Here is an 18,776-nt window from a genome sequence, read left to right as displayed (position 1 = left end):
AATATATATATATATATTCTAATAACTTTATTTTTTTTTCTTTTTCCCATTTCTCTTTTTGAGACATTCTCACTATACAGTGAACACAAACTGTGTTCACAGAAACTCAAACTGTGAGACATGTATGTGGCCATCATGCCTGTCCTAACAATGCATTGGTAAAACGGGCACTATTTTTAAAATTCAGCAGATACAAAATAGCTATAGCAGCCCCCTCTGAAGAACTGCTCAAAAAGGTCTTGTCATTTCTATACCGTGGTTTTTGCTCTCTTTCATGGCACAGCTCTTAATCATACATAAATAAATATATACATATATATTTTATGTGATGGAGGACTGGAGAAAATACATTACTGGCGACACAGAAACAAAAAATCTCAAGGAAAAAAAAAAAGCAAGAGTGATTCTCTAAGAGTCTAGCAGAGCAGGGACTCCATACACATCCATAATCCAGATCTCTTCTTCCCAACTGCTAATCAATAGATACCACTGAGTGTCTTTGGCAAAGTGCAATGTGTTTGCTGTTAGTCTGAACGCATCCATAGGACTCTCTACAGGTCCACTATGACTGCTGTCCTGTTTGTCCTTGAAAGCTGAATCTTAAGTTCCCTGGGGTTGTTTATTCTGGGCTTGTTTGCTTTGCAGTCAGTGCTGAGGATCAGACCAAGGGCTTCGTGCATGTTAAGCAACTGTCTACCACTTAGCATTGATATTTTTACTGTTAAAGTTGCACTTTGCAGGGGATGGACTTCACTGGTAGAACGTTTACATAACACGTACCAAGGACATAAATTCATTCCCGGAAAAAAAATATTCAAAGGGGGAGGGGCCAGAGCACTGGCTGTTCTTGCTGAGCGATGGAGTGATGGAGTGTATCTGTCATCCACATAGTGATTCACAACTGTCTCCGACTCTAGACTTATGGGATCCAATGCTCTCTTGTGGCCTCTGAGGACATACCTTTGGTGCACAGACATACATGTAGTCAAACACTTACATGCACAAAATTTTAAAACTTCATAATCTTTTCTGTTCATGAGAGAAACAGGGTCTCATCGTGTAGCTCATTTCTTTGTCCTAGAACTTGCTCTCTAGACCAGATTGGCCTGGAATTCAGAGATCTGCCTGCTCTTACCTCCCGGAGATGGGATTGGAGAAATGTAACCCACCACATGGTAAAATAGCCGCATCGTAGGCTTAAAAGCCATCTTATAGTAAAGACAAACCAGGCTCGTTCCTGTCTATGATTACATCTCTGTTTCTCCGGGGTTGGTCTAGGCCCCACCTGTAACCTTAGCTACAGTTGAAAGCAGCAACCGTGTCTGTTCAAAAAGTTGTTGGACGCCCTCGTTATGACCGCCTTGCAGTCATGCCTTTGTCCTAGGAGGTAATTCCGACTTGTTATGCTTGTGTTCCGTTCCTGTAGCCTCATCTATTTTGCCCTCCAAATCCCCCATTTGAAACCCCCCTACCCATGGACTGTAGGACCTTGTCTTCCTCACATCCAGTGCTGACATCTTGAACCCTATCTGATGGGGAGGCAGCCCATGTACACAAATAAAAGGCTTGCTCTAATTGGTTGCTTGTTTTAATTAGTTTGGTCGTGATGATTTAGGTGACTGGTCTTTCCCTCTATTCTTTTTTTTTTTTTTTTTAATTCTTTTTTTCGGAGCTGGGGACCGAACCCAGGGCCTTGCGCTTGCTAGGCAAGTGCTCTACCGCTGAGCTAAATCCCCAACCCCTTTCCCTCTATTCTTTAGGATTGACATACACCCAGTTCCATATAGACTTTTAAAAAGATGAATAATAGTTTTGAATTTAGGGTCCTGGAGAGATGGCTCAGTGGGTTAGAGCGGGTTAGCTGCTCTTCCAGAAGATCCAGGTTCAATTCCCAGCACCCACATGATGGCTCACAACCATCTGTAACTCCAGAATCTGAGAGCCTCACACAGGCATACATTCAGGCGAAACACAAATGTGTGTAAAATAAAAATATATAAAAAATATTTTTTTAAAAAAGTTTTTGAATTTATATTGTTTTATCCTTGTGCACAAAACCCTTTTTCCTGCCAAGACAAACATGAAAAGACCAGTAGGCAATTAAAAAGTAAACATAGAAAAACGTACAAATAGATGAAATATTTACATCTATATAAAACCATAGTTTTGGGGTTGGGGCTTTAGCTCAGTGGTAGAGCGCTCGCCTAGCAACCACAAGGCCCTGGGTTCGGTCCCCAGCCCCGGAAAAAAAAATAGAAAAAAAAAAAAAAGAAGAAAAAAGAAAGAAAAAAGAAAAACCATAGTTTTAATGTGGTGGAAGGATAGAAGACAGCCCAGCAGAGAACTATGACCAAGAGGTAACCTGGAAACACTGCCAGCAGTACCTTCTCAAGGAACAAAGGGTGACTGAGATGGGACGAGGTAGGTCTTAGTCTCTCCTATCTCCTCTCCCTCCCACATACTTTCCTAGGTTTATCTTCTTTACAAACTCCAGAGACTGCAAAATCCTCATCATCTCCTTTTGCTGTATCAGTGTCGTCTTCTCCCATAGGAAACGAGGCCTGTTGAATTAAAGACCCTCAATGACCCATTATACCCTCATCTTAGTGAATAGGGTCTGCAAAGCATGTTCTTTCCAAAAAAGTAAAAACTCACATCCATACAACATGACTTTTGGAACCACACCAGAGTAACTACCAAGCAGCATCCTTCTTACCAGATCAAAATACATACTGTCAGGTGGGCTAAGGGTATCGAGACCCCCGATACCCCGATACCCCAGAGCCTGCCCTGACCGCATCTCTGACCACTGCTCACATATCTTTGCATGCACTGTGTGTAGTTGGAGAGTGTGTTTAGCAGCCTATCAGCACCCAAGCTTCAGGAGTGTCTTTGTTATGGCTGTGTTTTGAGATAGGGTATCACATATCCCTGGCTTTCCTAAACTTGCCAGCTATCAACTGCCCTTAAACTCCTGCTCTTCCCAACTCTACCTCCTACCTGCTTAGCCCACAGACCTGCCACTCTGGACCACATCTTTTGACATGAAAAAAAATTGATATCCAATCTCAGAAGAAAATAAAATTGAGACATGGCACTTCTGCTATTGTCTTGATCTATGTAGAGACAGATTTACCTACAACAAGATAAAACAAAAAACAAGTTAGGACAGAAGGTAGTTGGTAGAATGCTTGCTTCAAGTACATGAGACACTGGGTTTGATTTCCCTCACCAAATAAGTTTTTAAAAGTCTACTGGAGGGACTGGGGATTTAGCTCAGTGGTTAGAGTGCTTACCTAGGAAGCGCAAGGCCCTGGGTTCGATCCCCAGCTCCGGAAAAAAAGAACCAAAAAAAAAAAAAAGTCTACTGGAGCCTGATTTATGAAACCGACTTAGGAGTCAAACACAAAGATCAGTCTTATCACTTTCTTCTGTGCTGTGCTTCACAGAGGAGAGGACTTTGTGGGTGGGTGGGTGGGGTGGGAGGGTATAAGATATAAATAGGGGTTGGAGAGATGGCTAAGTGTTTAAGGGCACTTGCTACTCTTCCAGAAGTCCTGAGTTTGATTCTCAGGACCCATGCCAGGCAAATCACAACCTTCTCCAAGTCCAGCTCTAGGGTGTTGATACCTTTGGCCTCCCTGGGCATCTGCACTCACATGCCCGTACCTACCTGCAAACATACACACAGTCCACACGTGTTTGTTAAAAATTTGTTTCCAGAGTTTTTCTGCATAGCCCTGCCTGTCTTGGAACACACTCGTATGTAGACTAGGCTGCCCTCAAACTCAGAGATCCACCTGCCTCTGCATCCTAAGTGCTGGGATTAAAAGTGTGCAGTTTAAAATAATAAAAATTAAATCCCATGAAGACAACTAGGTTCTCTGAAGACAGAAGCAGAAGTCACAGCCCCTAGGTTAGGGTTTGCCTTCCCTGGCCTGACACAGTGTACCCAGACAGCCCCTCTGCCTTCCACTGTTGGGCCAGCTGTGTGTTCCTCCCGACTATGGCTTTTAGTTCCAGTCAGGTGAAATGGTCTTGGCTCTCATGTGACCCTGTGACCCTTCCCCTTTCACCTGACCCTTTTATCTCTTCCACTGCCACTTAAGATGATGTTCACCCTTCACCTCTTGTCTCCATGAGGATGGCCCTGTTCTGCTCTGGACAGGTGTAGACCAAGGCGTCCTGGTGTTTGTCTACTCTCAGCCCTTTTTTGTCCAATAAAGTGTGTATCTCTGGCTGACCTGGAACTCACTGTGTAGACCAGACTGGGCCTGAACTCATAAAGATCCATACCTCTGCCTCCCTTAACCTCTTCTGCTTGGTTTTTGAAACAGATGTCTCAAACTTCAGACTTGAAGCTATGTTGTAACCAAGGGTGGCCTTGAACTCTTGATCCTCTTGCTTCTTCTATCTTGCCAGTGCTAGGATTACAAGCCTGTGTTCCTCCCCAGACTATTATCTTAAATTGCAATTTTTTTTAAAAGTCAAATATTCTAACATTTGAATTAACATTGTGTAATACAGTGATATACAAGTTGATACATGCTGGGAAGAGAGATTGGAAAATAGGTTAAACTTTGTTTTCTGTAATTAAACCTTTTTTTTTTTTCTTCACAAGAGCAGAGAACTTTGTGCAGTAAAAACACTGCAGTTTATAACATGCTGTAGTCTCCAGTGTGGTGTGTTTCAGGCAGCTTCCAATGGTGTGGCATTGCACAATGGCATGTATAGAGAGTCCCAAGTATACATATTCTATGTTCAAAAGCCAGGCTGCAGAAAGACTGCCAGACAGGAAGCTGTCAGAAATGACTTGGGGCGGGGCTGGGGATTTAGCTCAGTGGTAGAGCGCTTACCTAGGAAGCGCAAGGCCCTGGGTTCGGTCCCCAGCTCCGGAAAAAAAAGAACCAAAAAAAAAAAAAAAAGAAAAGAAAAGAAATGACTTGGGGCTAGAGAGATGGCTCAGCTCTTAAGGATACTTACTGCTCTTCCGGACAACCAGAGTTCAGTTCCCACTCCCCACACCAGGCAACTTGCAATCACTTGAAACTCCAGCTTCAGGGGATCCAACACCCTTTTTGGACCTCCTCTGGCAACACCCTTTTAATTAAAAAAAAAAATTGTGCTGGGCGGTGGTGGCACACGCCTTTAATCCCAGCACTCAGGAGGCAGAGGCAGGCAGATCTCTGAGTTCAAGGCCAGCCTGCTTTACAGAGTGAGTTCCAGGACAACAAAAGCTATAGAGAAATCCTGTTTTGGGGGAAAAAGAAATATGAGCGTGGGAATTTTGCCTGCATAAGCCAAAAGAGGGTGTCAGATTGTCTGGGACTAGACTTAAAGAAGTTTGTGAGCTGCTGTGCAGGTGCTGAAAACTCAACCCAAGTTTTCTGGGAGAGCAGCTGGTGCTTTTAACTGCTGAGCCTCCTCCCCACCTCAAGTCTTTGGTGTTTGCTTGCTTGTTTGCTTGCTTTTGTGTTTTGAGACAGGGTCTCTTGATGTAGTCCCAACTGTCCTGGAACTTGCTGGGCCTCCAGCTCACAGATACCCTCCTACCTCTGCCTCCTTAGTGCTGAGATTAAAGTCATGGGCCAACCCTCCTGGCCACGACTTAAAAAGTAAAATAAAATCAGACAGAACTAATCTTGGTTCTTATATAAGATTTAATTTATTTTATGTGTATGCATGTTTGGCCTGTGTGTTTGTATGTGCTCCATGTGGGTACCTGAGGAGGTCAGAAGAGGGCATAGGATCCTGTGGAAAGGTGGTGAGCTGCCTTGAACCCAGGCCTCGTAGAAGAGCTCTTGGCCCCCTACCCTTTGACCTTCAGTTGTTACAGTTCAGAAACCTTTTACTCTTGGATATATGATCCCAGTGGAGGACATGATCCACAGTTTAAGAAGCTGGGTACTGAGGAAAGTGGGATGGCCCAGTGGGTCAAGGGACTTGTGACAGAAGCTAACAAGCATTATTGCCTCAGTAACATTCAGGAGGCTGTGTGCCTAGTGTCACAAACTCTCAGAAGCCTGTTGCTAGTACACTCTCCAGAATCATGAGGTCACATGCCTGGAATTCCAGGTCTCATGAGGCTGAGGATAAGGAGGTTTGATCTGGAGGCCAGCCTGAACTATACAGGGAGTATGAGCCAACCTGGGCTCACAGGGCTTATGAGACCAGTAAAGAGTACCTGTTCAAAAAGAAACCGAAAGGCACACACCTTTAATCACACAGTAGGGAAGAAGCGGCAAGGGGATCTAGGTGAGTTTAAAGACCAAGAGCACACCTGCACACACTACAATCCAGCACTTTGGAGTTGGAGGCATGAGATTAGAAGTTCAAGGTTATCTTCAACTAACTAACAAAATGGAGCCCATGCCATCTGAAACTGTCAAATTTTAGAGAAAGAGAGAAGAGAGAAGGAAAAAAAATTAAGTTTTATGTTTTGAGTGTTTTGCCCACACATATATCTATACACCACTTGCATGCATGTACTCTTGGAGACCAGAAATGACATAGGAGCTCCTGGAACTAGAATCAGAGGCAGTTGTGAGCTGCCATGCGGGTGCTGGGAACTCAGCCAGTCCTCTACAAGATCAGCAAGTGGAATTAACTGTCAAACCATCATCGGTCCAGCCCCAAGTAGGTTTTTTGTTTGCTTGCTTATTTGATTAGGGGGTAGGGAGAGGCTGGAGAGATGGCTCAGTGGTTAAGAGCAATGACTGTTCTTCCAAAGGTCCTGAATTCAATTCCCAGCACCCACATCAGGCGGCTTGCAACTGCCTATAGCTCAGCTCCAGAGGATCTGACACTGTTGGCCTACAGGAACACCTGTATACACATATACCTAACTTTAAAAAGAACAAAAGCATATCTTTAGAGAGAGAAGGAAGTCAAAATAGTTGCCCACCATCCTATCCCAATCTGTGGTGCTGTAGTTTCCGAGTTCTGTTTCTCTCAGGGACAACTGCCAGTAAACAGAAAATGTATGGCATTGTTATGACCTTCCTCCAACCTCAGCTGACTCATCTGTCATCCCACCAGGGGCTCTCTCTCACCTATCAAAAGTTGAGTTCCGGGTTGGGGATTTAGCACAGTGGTAGAGCGCTTGCCTAGCAAGCGCAAGGCCCTGGGTTCGGTCCCCAGCTCTGAAAAAAAGGAAAAAAATAAAAAAGTTGGGTTCCTTTCCTATAACCTGTTTCCTCTGTGAGTTTCCAAGTCTTGCCTGTGCACTTCATCTGGTACTGACCACAGTGGGTACTGAAGAAGTGTCTGTGAGATTACATCATAGACATTATTACTCCACCAAACCCAGCAGGAGTAAAGGCCAGAAGGGCCAGGTGGAGGCTTCACGTCTTTCTTTGCAACAGCTTTTTTTTAAAGGATTTATTTATTTATTATATATAAGTACACTGTAGCTGTCTTACTCATAACCACTGAGCCATCTCTCCGGCCCTTTTAGCAGCTTTTTGTTGTCCTATTGCCATTTCGAGATAGGGTCTCTGGCTAGCCTGGAACTCACTCTGTAGACCAGGATAGTTTTCAACTCATCTTCCAGCCTCTGTTTCCCAAGGGATGGGACCACAGAAGTGCAGCATCCTAACCTGACAGAGTCTCACCATGTGTCCTTGGCTGGCCCAGAACTCACTATGCAGACCAGGCTGAGTCTGTAGAGCCCTGCTTGTCTTTGCCTCTCAAATGCTGGACATAAAGGTGCAGACCACCAGTATTCAGGAGAGTGGGCCCTGTACCTTGCTTGAGCAGCCCAGTAGGACTGGCCCTGGTGGCGTGGGTAAGCCATGCCCAAGGGCATGCGAACAGGAGGGCTGCCCTGCCTCTTGCTGGCTGCAGCCCTGGGTGAGCAGTGCTGAAGAGACCGCCCTGGTGATGAGAACTGGTGGGCTGACCAACTCGGCTACCTCCCAAGCCCAGATCCAGGGCTCTGAGCTGGCCCACCCCAATACCGATTCCACCTACGAACTGCTGGAGCATGTGAAGGGGTCCTGCAGATCCAAAGCCGCAGGCTTCCATGACACAGGACAGCGACAGGATATTCTAGAGGAGTCCCAATGACGACCCCGTATTGACAGTGTGGCAGAAGCCAGAGGCCTTGAACCAGACTCACTGCAGTAAACATTTGCAAGTAAAGATGTGTAGGCCATGAGTGTACCGTGTGACAGACTATGACATGCTACGCCTTCCATGAGATTTCGTTTGTTTGCTTTTCTTTTGGGCGGCTGTGGCTGAGGATGGATGTGAAGGGACAGGGAGATGAGTGGGATTGGGGATGTCTGATGTGAAATTCCAATTTCCTGAGTTTCTCTTGTATTTTTTATGTGGTGGCAGTAGGGGCACTCACCTTTAATCCCAGCACTCAGTAGGCACAGACAGGTGGATCTCGGTGAGTTCCAGGCCAGTCTGGTCTATAGAGTGAGTTCCAGGACAACCAGTCAAGGTTATACAGAGAAACCCTGTTTAAAAGAATAAATAAAAATGTTTTAAATGAAACAAAACAAAACAAAACAAAAAAAAAAGGCTGGGGATTTAGGTCAGTGGTAGAGCGCTTACCTAGGAAGTGCAAGGTCCTGGGTTCGGTCCCCAGCTCCGGAAAAAAAAAAAGAACCAAAAAAAAAAAAAAAAAACCAAAAACAAAAAAAACAAAAAAAAAATGTTTTAAATGAAAAAGATGTTTAAAAAAATAAAGAAATAAAAAGTTTTTTAAAGGTGTGGGCCACCATCCCCAGCCTTTCTTTAAATTATTTTTAAATTATGAGTATTGAGGTGCGGCATATGCAAATGAGCACAGGTGCTTACAGAGGCCAGAGGTGGTGGGTCCTCTGCAGCCTGAGACAGTTGTAAGCTGCCCAGTGTAAGTGCCGGGGTTGGACTCAGGGTTTTCTGTAAGAGCAGTGTGTGCTGTGATTTGTGTTTTGTTTTGTTGGTTAAGACGGCCTCACTACCGGCTCTGGCTGGCCTAGAACTCCCTATGTAGCCATCGGGTGGTCTTTAGACTTGTGGGGATTCTCTTGTCCCTGCTTCTGGGGACTGAATTTAGAGCTGTCGGGCTTGGTTTGCGTTTGGGGAATATTTTGTTGTTGGTCTTTTTGTTTTCTTTGTCTTGCAGGCTGGCATGGAATGTGTGATGGCCCCACAGGCTCCAAGGACTGGGATCACAGGAACAAACCACACAGCCAATTGTGCCATGTTTTACTGTTATTTCTGGGCTTTCTTTGGTTGGGGTTTGATTTTTGGTTTTTCGAGCCAGGATTTGTCTGTGTGACAGCCCTGGCTATAAATCAGGATGTCCTTGAACTCACAGAAATCTGCTTGCTTCTGCCTCCTAAGTGCTGGGATTAAAGGCAAATGCCACCGCCACCCAGTACACCACCCAAAACACCAAACACCATGGCATTTCTGCACTCCAGCTCTATAGTACAGTTTGAGTGCCGGCACAGTAATACCTCCAGCAGATTACTTCTGATCTTGGTTTTGGTGCTATGTGGGACACTGGGAACCTCAGTTCCTTCAAAACAGCCAAGACAGTCGTCGTTAGGAACTAGAAGTGTTTCTGAACTTTCAACAGTAAAGGTATTTTGTTGGGTTTTGTTGCTGCTATCAGGGTCTCCTCATGCTTACTGTCCCTCTGTGACTTCACTCCCTGTCTCTGGTTCCATTTGCTACTTTGTGACTTCATCAGAGGGGCAATCTAGCTCATGTAGGTCAGAGTTCCCCAGAGCCTTGTTTACTCAGACTCAGCTTTGGAGATGGGTCTGGAACTGAGTTCTCTGCACCTCACCCTTGGGTGCGAGGTGGAGGCCCACTTCTGGGCCGCTTCTGCGTGTGGCAGGTGATGTGCATTTGACTTCTGGAGCAGTTTCAAAGATAGATGCCAAGCGTGTGCCTATCGCCATCTCTAGAGTGCTTCTAACGGCTAGTCTAACCCATGGCGGTCTCCTCTTCCCAGGTCACGCAAACCAAAGTTCAATCAGACCTAGAACTGCCCCAGCGACTGAAGCTAGGCCTAGAGAAAAACCCCGAATCTCAAGGAGAAGAACCATTATGCATACTGAGGGCCACAGCCGCAGCTCAGACCCTAGCCAGTATCATCCGGTCTTGTTATGGTCCCTATGGCCTGCAGAAGTTTCTGGTGAGTGCCCAGGGAGAAACGGTTTGTACAGGTCATGCTGCTGCCATTCTCAAGGCTCTGGAGCTGGAGCACCCAGCTGCCCGGTTTGTTCAAGAATTAGCCCAAACCCAGGCAGAGAACACGGGGGATGGCACGGCCTTTGTTGTTCTCCTGACAGAAGCCTTGCTGGAACAGGCCCAGTACCTTCTGTGGGCCGGCCTAACTCCAGCCCAGCTCCGGGAGGCCTTTGTCACAGCCACAGCAGAAGTCCTGACCGCTCTACCTTCCCTGGCCATCTGCTCTCTAGGGCCTTTGGAAGACCCTTCCTGGGCCCTCTATTCTGTGATGAGTACCCACACCCTGTCCAACGCAGAGTATTTAACCAAGCTCGTAGCACAAGCCTGCTGGATTAGCAGGGAGCCAAACGGCAGCTTCAAGCCCGAGAGCATTGTAGTGTGCATACTTCAGGGTGGGATACTGACTGATTCCCGAATTATCCCTGGAATAGCAATATGCGGGAAACTCTGTGGACGAAAGACTGAGGTGCTAAACGATGCCAGGGTGGCCCTGTTCAATTGTCCCTTTGGTCCTTCAAATCCATTTGCGCCGGCCACACTCCGTCTCTCCAGCCCGGAAGAACTGATAAGATTTCGGAAACAAACTGAACAAGTGGAAATGGAAATAGCCGAACTGGCCATGATGGGCATTAACGTGGCAGTTGTCTTGGGGGAAGTTAATGAGAGGTCGGTGGACCAGGCTGACTACTGTGGCGTCATGGTGATTCAAGTCAAGTCCCGAAAGGAGATTGTCTACTTGAGTGATAAGCTGGGTGTTCCTCTGCTCAATCGGATCCTTCCTCCCCTGGAGCCTGGGAAGTGCCACAAGGTTTACAGGATGGAGTTTGGAGAGAGTGCCCTGATAATGTTTGAGTGGGAACGTGAGATTGCACCTTTTCTCTCAGTGGTCCTCAGGGGACCCACCATCCAGGGACTTCGGGGTGCGGAGCAGGCTGTCTATTACGGCATAGATGCATTTTCTCAGCTGTGTCAAGATCCCAGACTGCTGCCAGGAGCCGGTGCCACAGAGATGGCTCTGGCGAGAATGCTGGTAGACAAAGGAAGTCGACTGGATGGCCCCAATGGTCTGGCCTTCCAAGCATTTGCTCAAGCCCTGAGTTCTCTGCCTAAAACCCTGGCAGAGAATGCAGGCTTAGCTGCCCAAAGCGTGCTGGCAGAAATGAGTGGGTATCACCAAGCCGGGAACTTTGTCATCGGAGTGGGAACAGACGGCTTAGTAAATGTGGCTCAGGAAGGTATATGGGACATACTGAGGACCAAAGCCCAAGGGTTACAAGCAGTCACTGGGCTGGTACAGCAGCTGGTGACTGTGGACCAGATTATAGTGGCCAGAAAGACTCCTAGGTACAGACTCATCCCCCAATCCGCACAGAACGCAAACACATCCTCACCCCTGAGAGCAAAATTCTTTGGAAAGTACGAATAGTGACACACTAAATAAAGAATGGTCAGGATTGCAAAGTGACCTCCAAAATGTAGGTGTTTTCCTTTTCTGTCCCTCATGTCTGGAGCTTCCAGTTTCTTCCTTTTTCCTTTCTCTTTCTTGCTTTTTTTTTCTTCTCTCTCTCCTCTTTCTTTTTTTTTTTTTTTTTTTTTTGGTTTTATTTTGTTTTTTTGTTTTTTTGGTTTTGGTTTGTTGTTTTTGTTTTGTTTGATGCAGAGTTTCTCTGTAATAGCCTGGTTATTCTGAAACTGGCTTTGTAGACCAGGTTGGCCTAGAACTCTCAGAGATCTGCCTGCTTCTGCTTCTGCTTCCCAGAATTCGTAGGGATTAAAGGTGTGCACCACCACACCCTCTAGGGCCCATTTCTAAAAGATGCAGTGTGTGTGTGTGTGTGTGTGTGTGTGTGTGTGTGTGTGTGTGTTGATGTGTGGGTATGGGTGTGTGCAGGAGGTGAGGGACCCACTGAGTTCAGAAGAAGGTGTCATCTCCCCTGGAACTGGAGTTGCAGGCAGTTGTGAAGAGTGTGTGGGTGCTGGGAATGGAACCCAAGTCCTCTGGAAGAACAGCCAGTGCTCTTAACCACGGAGCTGTCTCTCCCCTGGCACATGAAGTCAGGCTGCAGAACAACAAAGATGAAAATCCGTAATTCCGGCAACTGGGAGGTGAGTTCAAAAGCAGGTCAATGTGAGACTCAGGCATATAGAGAGTTCCAGGTCAGTTTGGACTTTGTAAATAAGGCGGGTTTCAAAAACAAAACAAAACAAAAAAAACAAAAAAACAAAAAAACAAAAACAGCACTCCAGTGTTAGAGATAGGCAGAGCACAAGTTCAAGGTCACCTTCAGCTACTCATTGGGGACAGGTTCGTTATATAAGACCTTGCCTCAGAGAAGAGAGAAGAGGGGAGAAGGAGAATGTATGGATTTTAGGGGAGGGAGAAACTGAATGTCCCTTCTATGGTATCAGCATGTGTGGATTTATGTCTAGACAACACTGTAACACTCCAAAAGCACCAGTTCCAACATAAAACAGTGGCCAGTCACCCTCAATTATTTTTTTTTCTTTTTTTTGGAGCTGGGGACCGAACCACTGAGCTAAATCCCCAACCCCTATTTTTTTTTTAAAAGACAGTATTTTAAACAAAATAAAAAAAAAAACACAGGAAAAGGAGCCATAAGCAAACTAATTTAAGTTGTATTTTTATTGGTTTGGGTTTTTTTCCTTATTTTTCTTTTTTTTCCTATTTATTTATTTATTTTTAGAGAAAGAGTTTTTCTATGTAGCCCTGGCAGTCACTAGTTCTGTAGACCAGACTGGCCTTGAACACACAGAGGTCCCTTGCCTTTGCCTCCACGGTGCTGTGATTACCGGTGTGCTCCCACTGGCCAGCTACAGAATATATTCTGATTATGGTTCCCCTCACCCAGTCCTCGTCTTTTTTCATTAGACATCATTTGGACAAAGTGAGATAGTTCATCAGGGAAAGATGCTTTCTGCCTAATGACCTGAGTTGCCCTAGAACCCACAAGATGGAAGGAGAGAACTGACTCCTACAAACTGTCCTTTGAGCACTGTGTACTTGCTATGGCACATGTGTGAGTATACACACACACACACTTACACACACACACACACTTACACACACACATATATACACACACATACACACATACACTCACACATACACACACAAATACACACACACATACACACACATATACACACACTCACACATACACACACTCACACATACATATACACACACTCACACATACACACACACAAATACACACACATACACACACACTCACACATACACTCACACATACACACATATACACACACTCACACATACACTCACACATACACACATATACACACACTCACACATACACACACACAAATACACACACACATACACACACAAATATACACACACACACAAATACACACACATACACACACACTCACACATACACACATACACACTCACACACACAAATACACACACTCACACACAAATACACACTCACACATACACACACACTCACACATACACACACTCACACATACACACACACATGAAATAAGAAAGGCCATGATTATTTTGTAACAATTTGAAGATGATTCTTCATTTCAGTTATAAATCTAAGATTCCAAAGAGTGACATTACAGTCATGCAGTAGCACACGAGAAGCTGTAAGTCTTCAGGCATTCAGACTTGGCATAGATGTGAGAACACAAATTTAACCCCAAGGGACACTGATATCACACAAGAGCAAAGGTGTCAGCCAGTTGCATGGCTACATGCAGGGCTGGAGGAAGAGGGCCTGAAGAGTGCAGCTAACGAGACCTGCATGTAACTCAGATCTACCTGTTCACTCCGCTCCACAGACGGATGGACCCCAGGCCCTTGTGTGCTGGGCAGATGCTGTAGCTTTCTCCACCCTGTCAGTGCCTCTGTGTCCTCAGGTTCTTTAGCCTGGGCTGACGGCCATCTCCATCTGGCAGCCTGCCCTGAGCTCTCTCCACTTCATGCTGCATCTGAGAGGCAGCAGTGTGAGCGAGCATTGGGCTGATGGACAGCTGAGAGCTCGAGGAGCAGTGGCCTGGGTGGCACTTCCACAGCAATGTGTCTGTCCATCCTAGAACCAGAGTAGCAAGGCCCTTAGGAATACCCATGTCCCCTCCCGACACAGGGCTCCCAGCACTTCTCCTGGTAATGGACAAGAAGACCAGAACTTCACCTCAGTTTGGCAGAGCCCCTTCTGCTTCTGGAGCTATAGAATGGAGGTCTCTTCCCAAGGCCTCAGTTCTCCAGCCTTGGCTGCTGGCTGGCTCCGTGTCTGATTTTGACACACTTTTATTCTATCCCAGAAGTGCCAACACCTGGGGTTTGTCCCCATTCTGGTGGACCTGCCAGGCCCTTCCCAGCATCACTCTCATGCCTGCCTCTCTGTGGGTTGCTCTGATGAACTGTAAGTAGATGGCAAGATGCAGAAAAACAGAACAAGAATGGAAACTTCTAGTTAAGGGAAGAGGCTGACCTGGTGGGGACAGCACCCTGTTTAGGTAGTGGAATGTGTTGTGTCCAAACCTTCCTCCGCAAAAGTCTTGCAGTCCTGAAGAAAAACATTAGGCATTCCAAATAGGGGTGAGGTGGGGATGGAGAGCACACGTTCATGTACAAGAGGAGGTAGAGGCTGCCTTGCCCCTACCCCATACCTACGAGGACCCTTCCCAAGAGGCCCTCCTTTTCAGGTCTCCTTTTCAGCATCCTTTACCCGGCCTCACAGGCCAAGCACTGCTGGCATACAGGCCAAGGGCTTGTGAAAGCCAGAATTCAAAAGAACCAGGCCTGTAGACAGCGCACAGCTCAGTTAAGAATGCTTGTCTAGGGGTTGGGGATTTAGCTCAGTGGTAGAGTGCTTGCCTAGCAAGGGTAAGGCCCTGGGTTCGGTCCTCAGCTCTGGAGGAAAAAAAAAAAAAAAAAAAAAGAATGCTTGTCTAATACTGGACTTTGTGAATTCAAAGCAGTTTGGTATACATAGTAAGTTCCAGGCCTCAAAAAAATAAGACAGGTACATAGGTAGGTAGATAGATGATATACAAATAGATGGATGGGGGGCTGGAGAGATGGCTCAGTGGTTAAGAGCACCGACTGCTCTTCCCGAGGTCCTGAGTTCAAATCCCAGCAACCACATGGTGGCTCACAACCATCTGTAATGAGATCTGATGCCCTCTTCTGGTGTGTCTGAAGACAGCTACAGTGTACTCAAATATATAATAAATAAAATATTAAAAAAAAAACAAAAAACAAATAGATGGATGATAGACAGACAGGCAGATAGATAAGCAGATCACAGGAGTAAACAAGCACTCTCTGATTGGATTTAAGTCCACCACCCCAAGAAGAAACTCATACCTGGCACCATTACCTGGCTAGACAGGTCTCAGGCCCTACAGGAGAACCTACTACTGTTACATTTCTATATGGAACCTAGTGAACCATTACACAAACAGACCGATGAATCTCTCAAACCTCTTCTGAGATGCTGCTGTTTGCAGCCGATGGTGGTTAACGGTGACCCACAACTGGCCAGATGCAGAGAAGACATTGCAAAGTGCTCAGCCCTGAAAGGAACATCTATACGATTACGTCCACCAAGGCTCAGGGATCATTGCAGGAGAGGAGTGGGAGCCGCGAGGACATGTGTCTTCTGGACATATCAAGATGGCTACAAATGTGAACTCAGCCTAGGAACTATAACAGCTTGCACATCATCTCTGAAAGGCCAAGGCAGACTACATCCCGGCATGGATAGGTAAGCTAACCATGAGACCCTAGCGTAGCTGAGGAGCTACTGGTCGTTTTCAGTGCCTGGAAAGAGACTGACAGCATAGTCACTGGTAAGTAGATCACTCTCACACAGAACAACCACACAGCCAAGATTATGGGCAGCATAACGTAGTCTTGAAGTTTTAAAAAATATAAAGACGAGTAGTCAGGGGTAGTGGTGCCTGCTTTTAGTCCAAGCATTAGGGAGGCAGAGGCAGGCAGATCACTGTGGGTTTGAGGCCAGTCTATGAGTTTCAGGATGGTCAGGGCTATGTAGAGAAACCCTGAAAAAAGAAAAAAACAAAAAAACAAAAATAAAACCCACAGAGCTTTGTGGGTAGAACAAAGCAGGGTGGGTTCTGAAAAGAGTTGGGAGATAATGATCAAAATACATGAAACTCTCAAAAAACTTAAAAAAATTTTTTTAAATGTCTTAGGGCTAAGAAGATTGCTTAGTCATTATTGATTTCTATGCCCTATGCCTTAAAAAGAAAAAAAAAAAGGGACGATTTCAAGGAAACAGCATTTTTCAGACAAAACAGGTGTGGTGGTTTGAATAGGAGTGGCTCCCACAGCCTCAAGTATGTGAATACTTGGCCACTGTTAGTAGGATGTGGCCTTGTTGGAGTAGTTGTGGCCTTGTTGGAGGAAGTGTGTCGCTGTACCAGTGGACTCTATGCTCTAAGCTCCACTCATTGTGGAAGAGTGCCCTTCTGTTGCCTTCTGATCAAGATGTAGAACCCTCAGCTCCTGCAGCACCAGTCGGACTGCATGCTGCCATGTTTCCCTCCATGATAATAATGGACTGGACCTTCGAAACTGCAAGCCACCCTCAAATGTTCTCCTTTATAAGAGTTGCCATGGTCACGGTGCCTCTTCACATCAACGGACTCACAAAAAACAACGGGATAGGCATATATGAACTTAGTGACTGTGACCGTATGTTCAAGACACACACACACACACACACACACACACACACACACACACACACACCCCGCAGTCTTGGCTTCCAGTGTCTACTAAGTACAGAATACCAAAGGGCCCTTACCGTGTGTGGCTGCTTCCCTGTGTTTATCCTCTCGGCAGGCACCCCGAGTTCTGTGCTAGCAATTCTCCTCAGGAGAGGGTAAGTTATGTCAGACAAAGTCAAAGATCCTCGTGAAGACAAGCATCCCTTCCCGTTCCATGCCCATGTTCACCTTGATGGTGTCTATTATTATTATTGTACTGTTTACAAAAGGCAGCGGAACTACCTCGTATTTTCATAGAAAAAAAGCTCCTAAAGCTACCTTTGGTGCTTTTTCCGTTCGATTTTTAATCTCATCTGTTCTTGCCTCAATTGTTGGAACCTAATAGAAACTTGTGAAAATATGCACAAATGTCATTGAAATTTGTCTTTAAAGAGGAGTTGGGGAGCCTGTCCGATGGCAGCATAGCAGATGGCGAGCTTTCCTCTGTGGGACTTTGCTTTGATCTGGTGAAATGGCCAGCACTATTGAGAAGAGGAGAACCATCATTGGTGACAGGAAACAGAAATAGCAGCGCAGTAAAGCGTGCACTGCTAGGTGTGGTGTCACAGGCTGAGATCAGGGAGACTAGAGGGTTACAGTTCAAGGTCAGCCAGGCATTAGTGGCACTCCCGAGGCAGAGAGAGGCGGTTCAAGGCCAGCCTGCCCTACAGCGCAAGTCCCAGGGATACATAGAGAAACCCTATCTCAAAAGACCAAATAAAACAAAAAGTTCAAGGTCATCTTCAAATATGGGTGGAGTTGAAGGACAGTGTGAGAAACTGTCTCAAAACAAGAAAATGGGGCTGGAGAGATGCTTCAGCGGTTAAGAGCACTGGCTGGCTGCTCTTGCTTAGGTCAGGTTTGAGTCCCAGCATCCACATGGTGGCTCACAATTCTAGCTCCAGCATGCAGGGGACAAGATACCCTCCTCTGGCCTCCTCAGTCACAAATCCTGCATATAGCGCCTGTGCATACATGCAGGTAAAGCACATACGTGCCATATGTTTGTTTGGTTTTGAGACAGGGCTGCTCTGTACAGCCCTGGCTCTCCTGGGACTCACTTTGTAGAACAGTGTGGCCTCACACTCAGAGATCCACTGCCTCTGCTTCCAGCGCTCCTGGGTTAGACGGGTGCACCATTACTCCCTAGCACCTTTTGTTCGTCGTTTGTACATCTTTCTTTTGAAAGTAGCAAGAAAATAAAAGGAAAAAGGAAGGAAGGAGACAGGGAAGGAAGGGAGGAAGGGAAGAAGGGAGGAAGGAAGATGGAGGGTGGTGGGAAGGTAGGTTCCCATGCCTCTGTCTGCCAGGGTGACTGAAGGTGGTTGTTGGCCTGTTGACCAGCAGAGTGTCCTGAGCCCTTTAGGTGAATTATACAGATACATGGACTCTGAAAATAGTCACATCTACCACCCCCTTCCTCTTGTTAGTATCCTTAAAAAGGAGGGGGACAGAAACTTAGCTCCCCACTGCCACTCACAACAGCCTGAAGAGCTCCCTTAATCTTTCAGGGACCATGACTCAGGCAAACCTGGGATTTGTGGCTTTGACACAGGAAAGAATTCCAGGCCTAGTTATTTTGAAGCAGAGTTGAAGAATTTATTAAAGATATTTTTAATGGGCAGGGCGTGGCTCATTCCTTTAATCCTAGTACTCAGGAGGCAGAGGCAGAACTCTATGAGTTCAAGGCTAGCCTGGTCTACAGAGTGAGTTTCAAGAGAGTCAGGGCTACACATAGAAACTCTGTCTTGAAAAACCAGAAAAGAAAAAGGTATTATTTTATG

The 18,776-nt window shown here is 46.0% G+C and overlaps 1 protein-coding gene and 1 long non-coding RNA gene across 2 annotated transcripts; one reads left to right on the top strand and one right to left on the bottom strand.

The window, feature by feature from the left end:
• Positions 1–4,546: 4,546 nt before the first annotated feature.
• Positions 4,547–5,857, bottom strand: LOC134486540 (uncharacterized). The gene is made up of 2 exons (XR_010065736.1): positions 5,723–5,857; positions 4,547–5,100 (listed from the first exon to the last, which is right to left on the bottom strand). It is a non-coding gene; the product is annotated as an uncharacterized LOC134486540 (long non-coding RNA).
• A 3,877-nt stretch (positions 5,858–9,734) lies between these two features.
• Cct8l2 (chaperonin containing TCP1 subunit 8 like 2) lies at positions 9,735–11,671 on the top strand. Its single transcript, NM_001037794.1, has one exon. It carries the CDS (start codon positions 9,938–9,940, stop codon positions 11,621–11,623), a length of 1,686 nt encoding a protein of 561 aa, NP_001032883.1. The 5' UTR covers positions 9,735–9,937; the 3' UTR covers positions 11,624–11,671.
• Positions 11,672–18,776: the final 7,105 nt, after the last annotated feature.

The sequence above is a fragment of the Rattus norvegicus genome, chromosome 4 (assembly GCF_036323735.1).
Source record: "Rattus norvegicus strain BN/NHsdMcwi chromosome 4, GRCr8, whole genome shotgun sequence".
NCBI classification, from domain to species: Eukaryota; Metazoa; Chordata; class Mammalia; order Rodentia; family Muridae; genus Rattus; species Rattus norvegicus.
This window is presented reverse-complemented; position numbering and strand designations above follow the sequence as displayed.

Excerpts from the sequence above, each read along its gene's own strand:
- Cct8l2 (NM_001037794.1), top strand. The coding sequence starts at position 9,938 with ATGGCGGTCTCCTCTTCCCAGGTCACGCAAACCAAAGTTCAATCAGAC.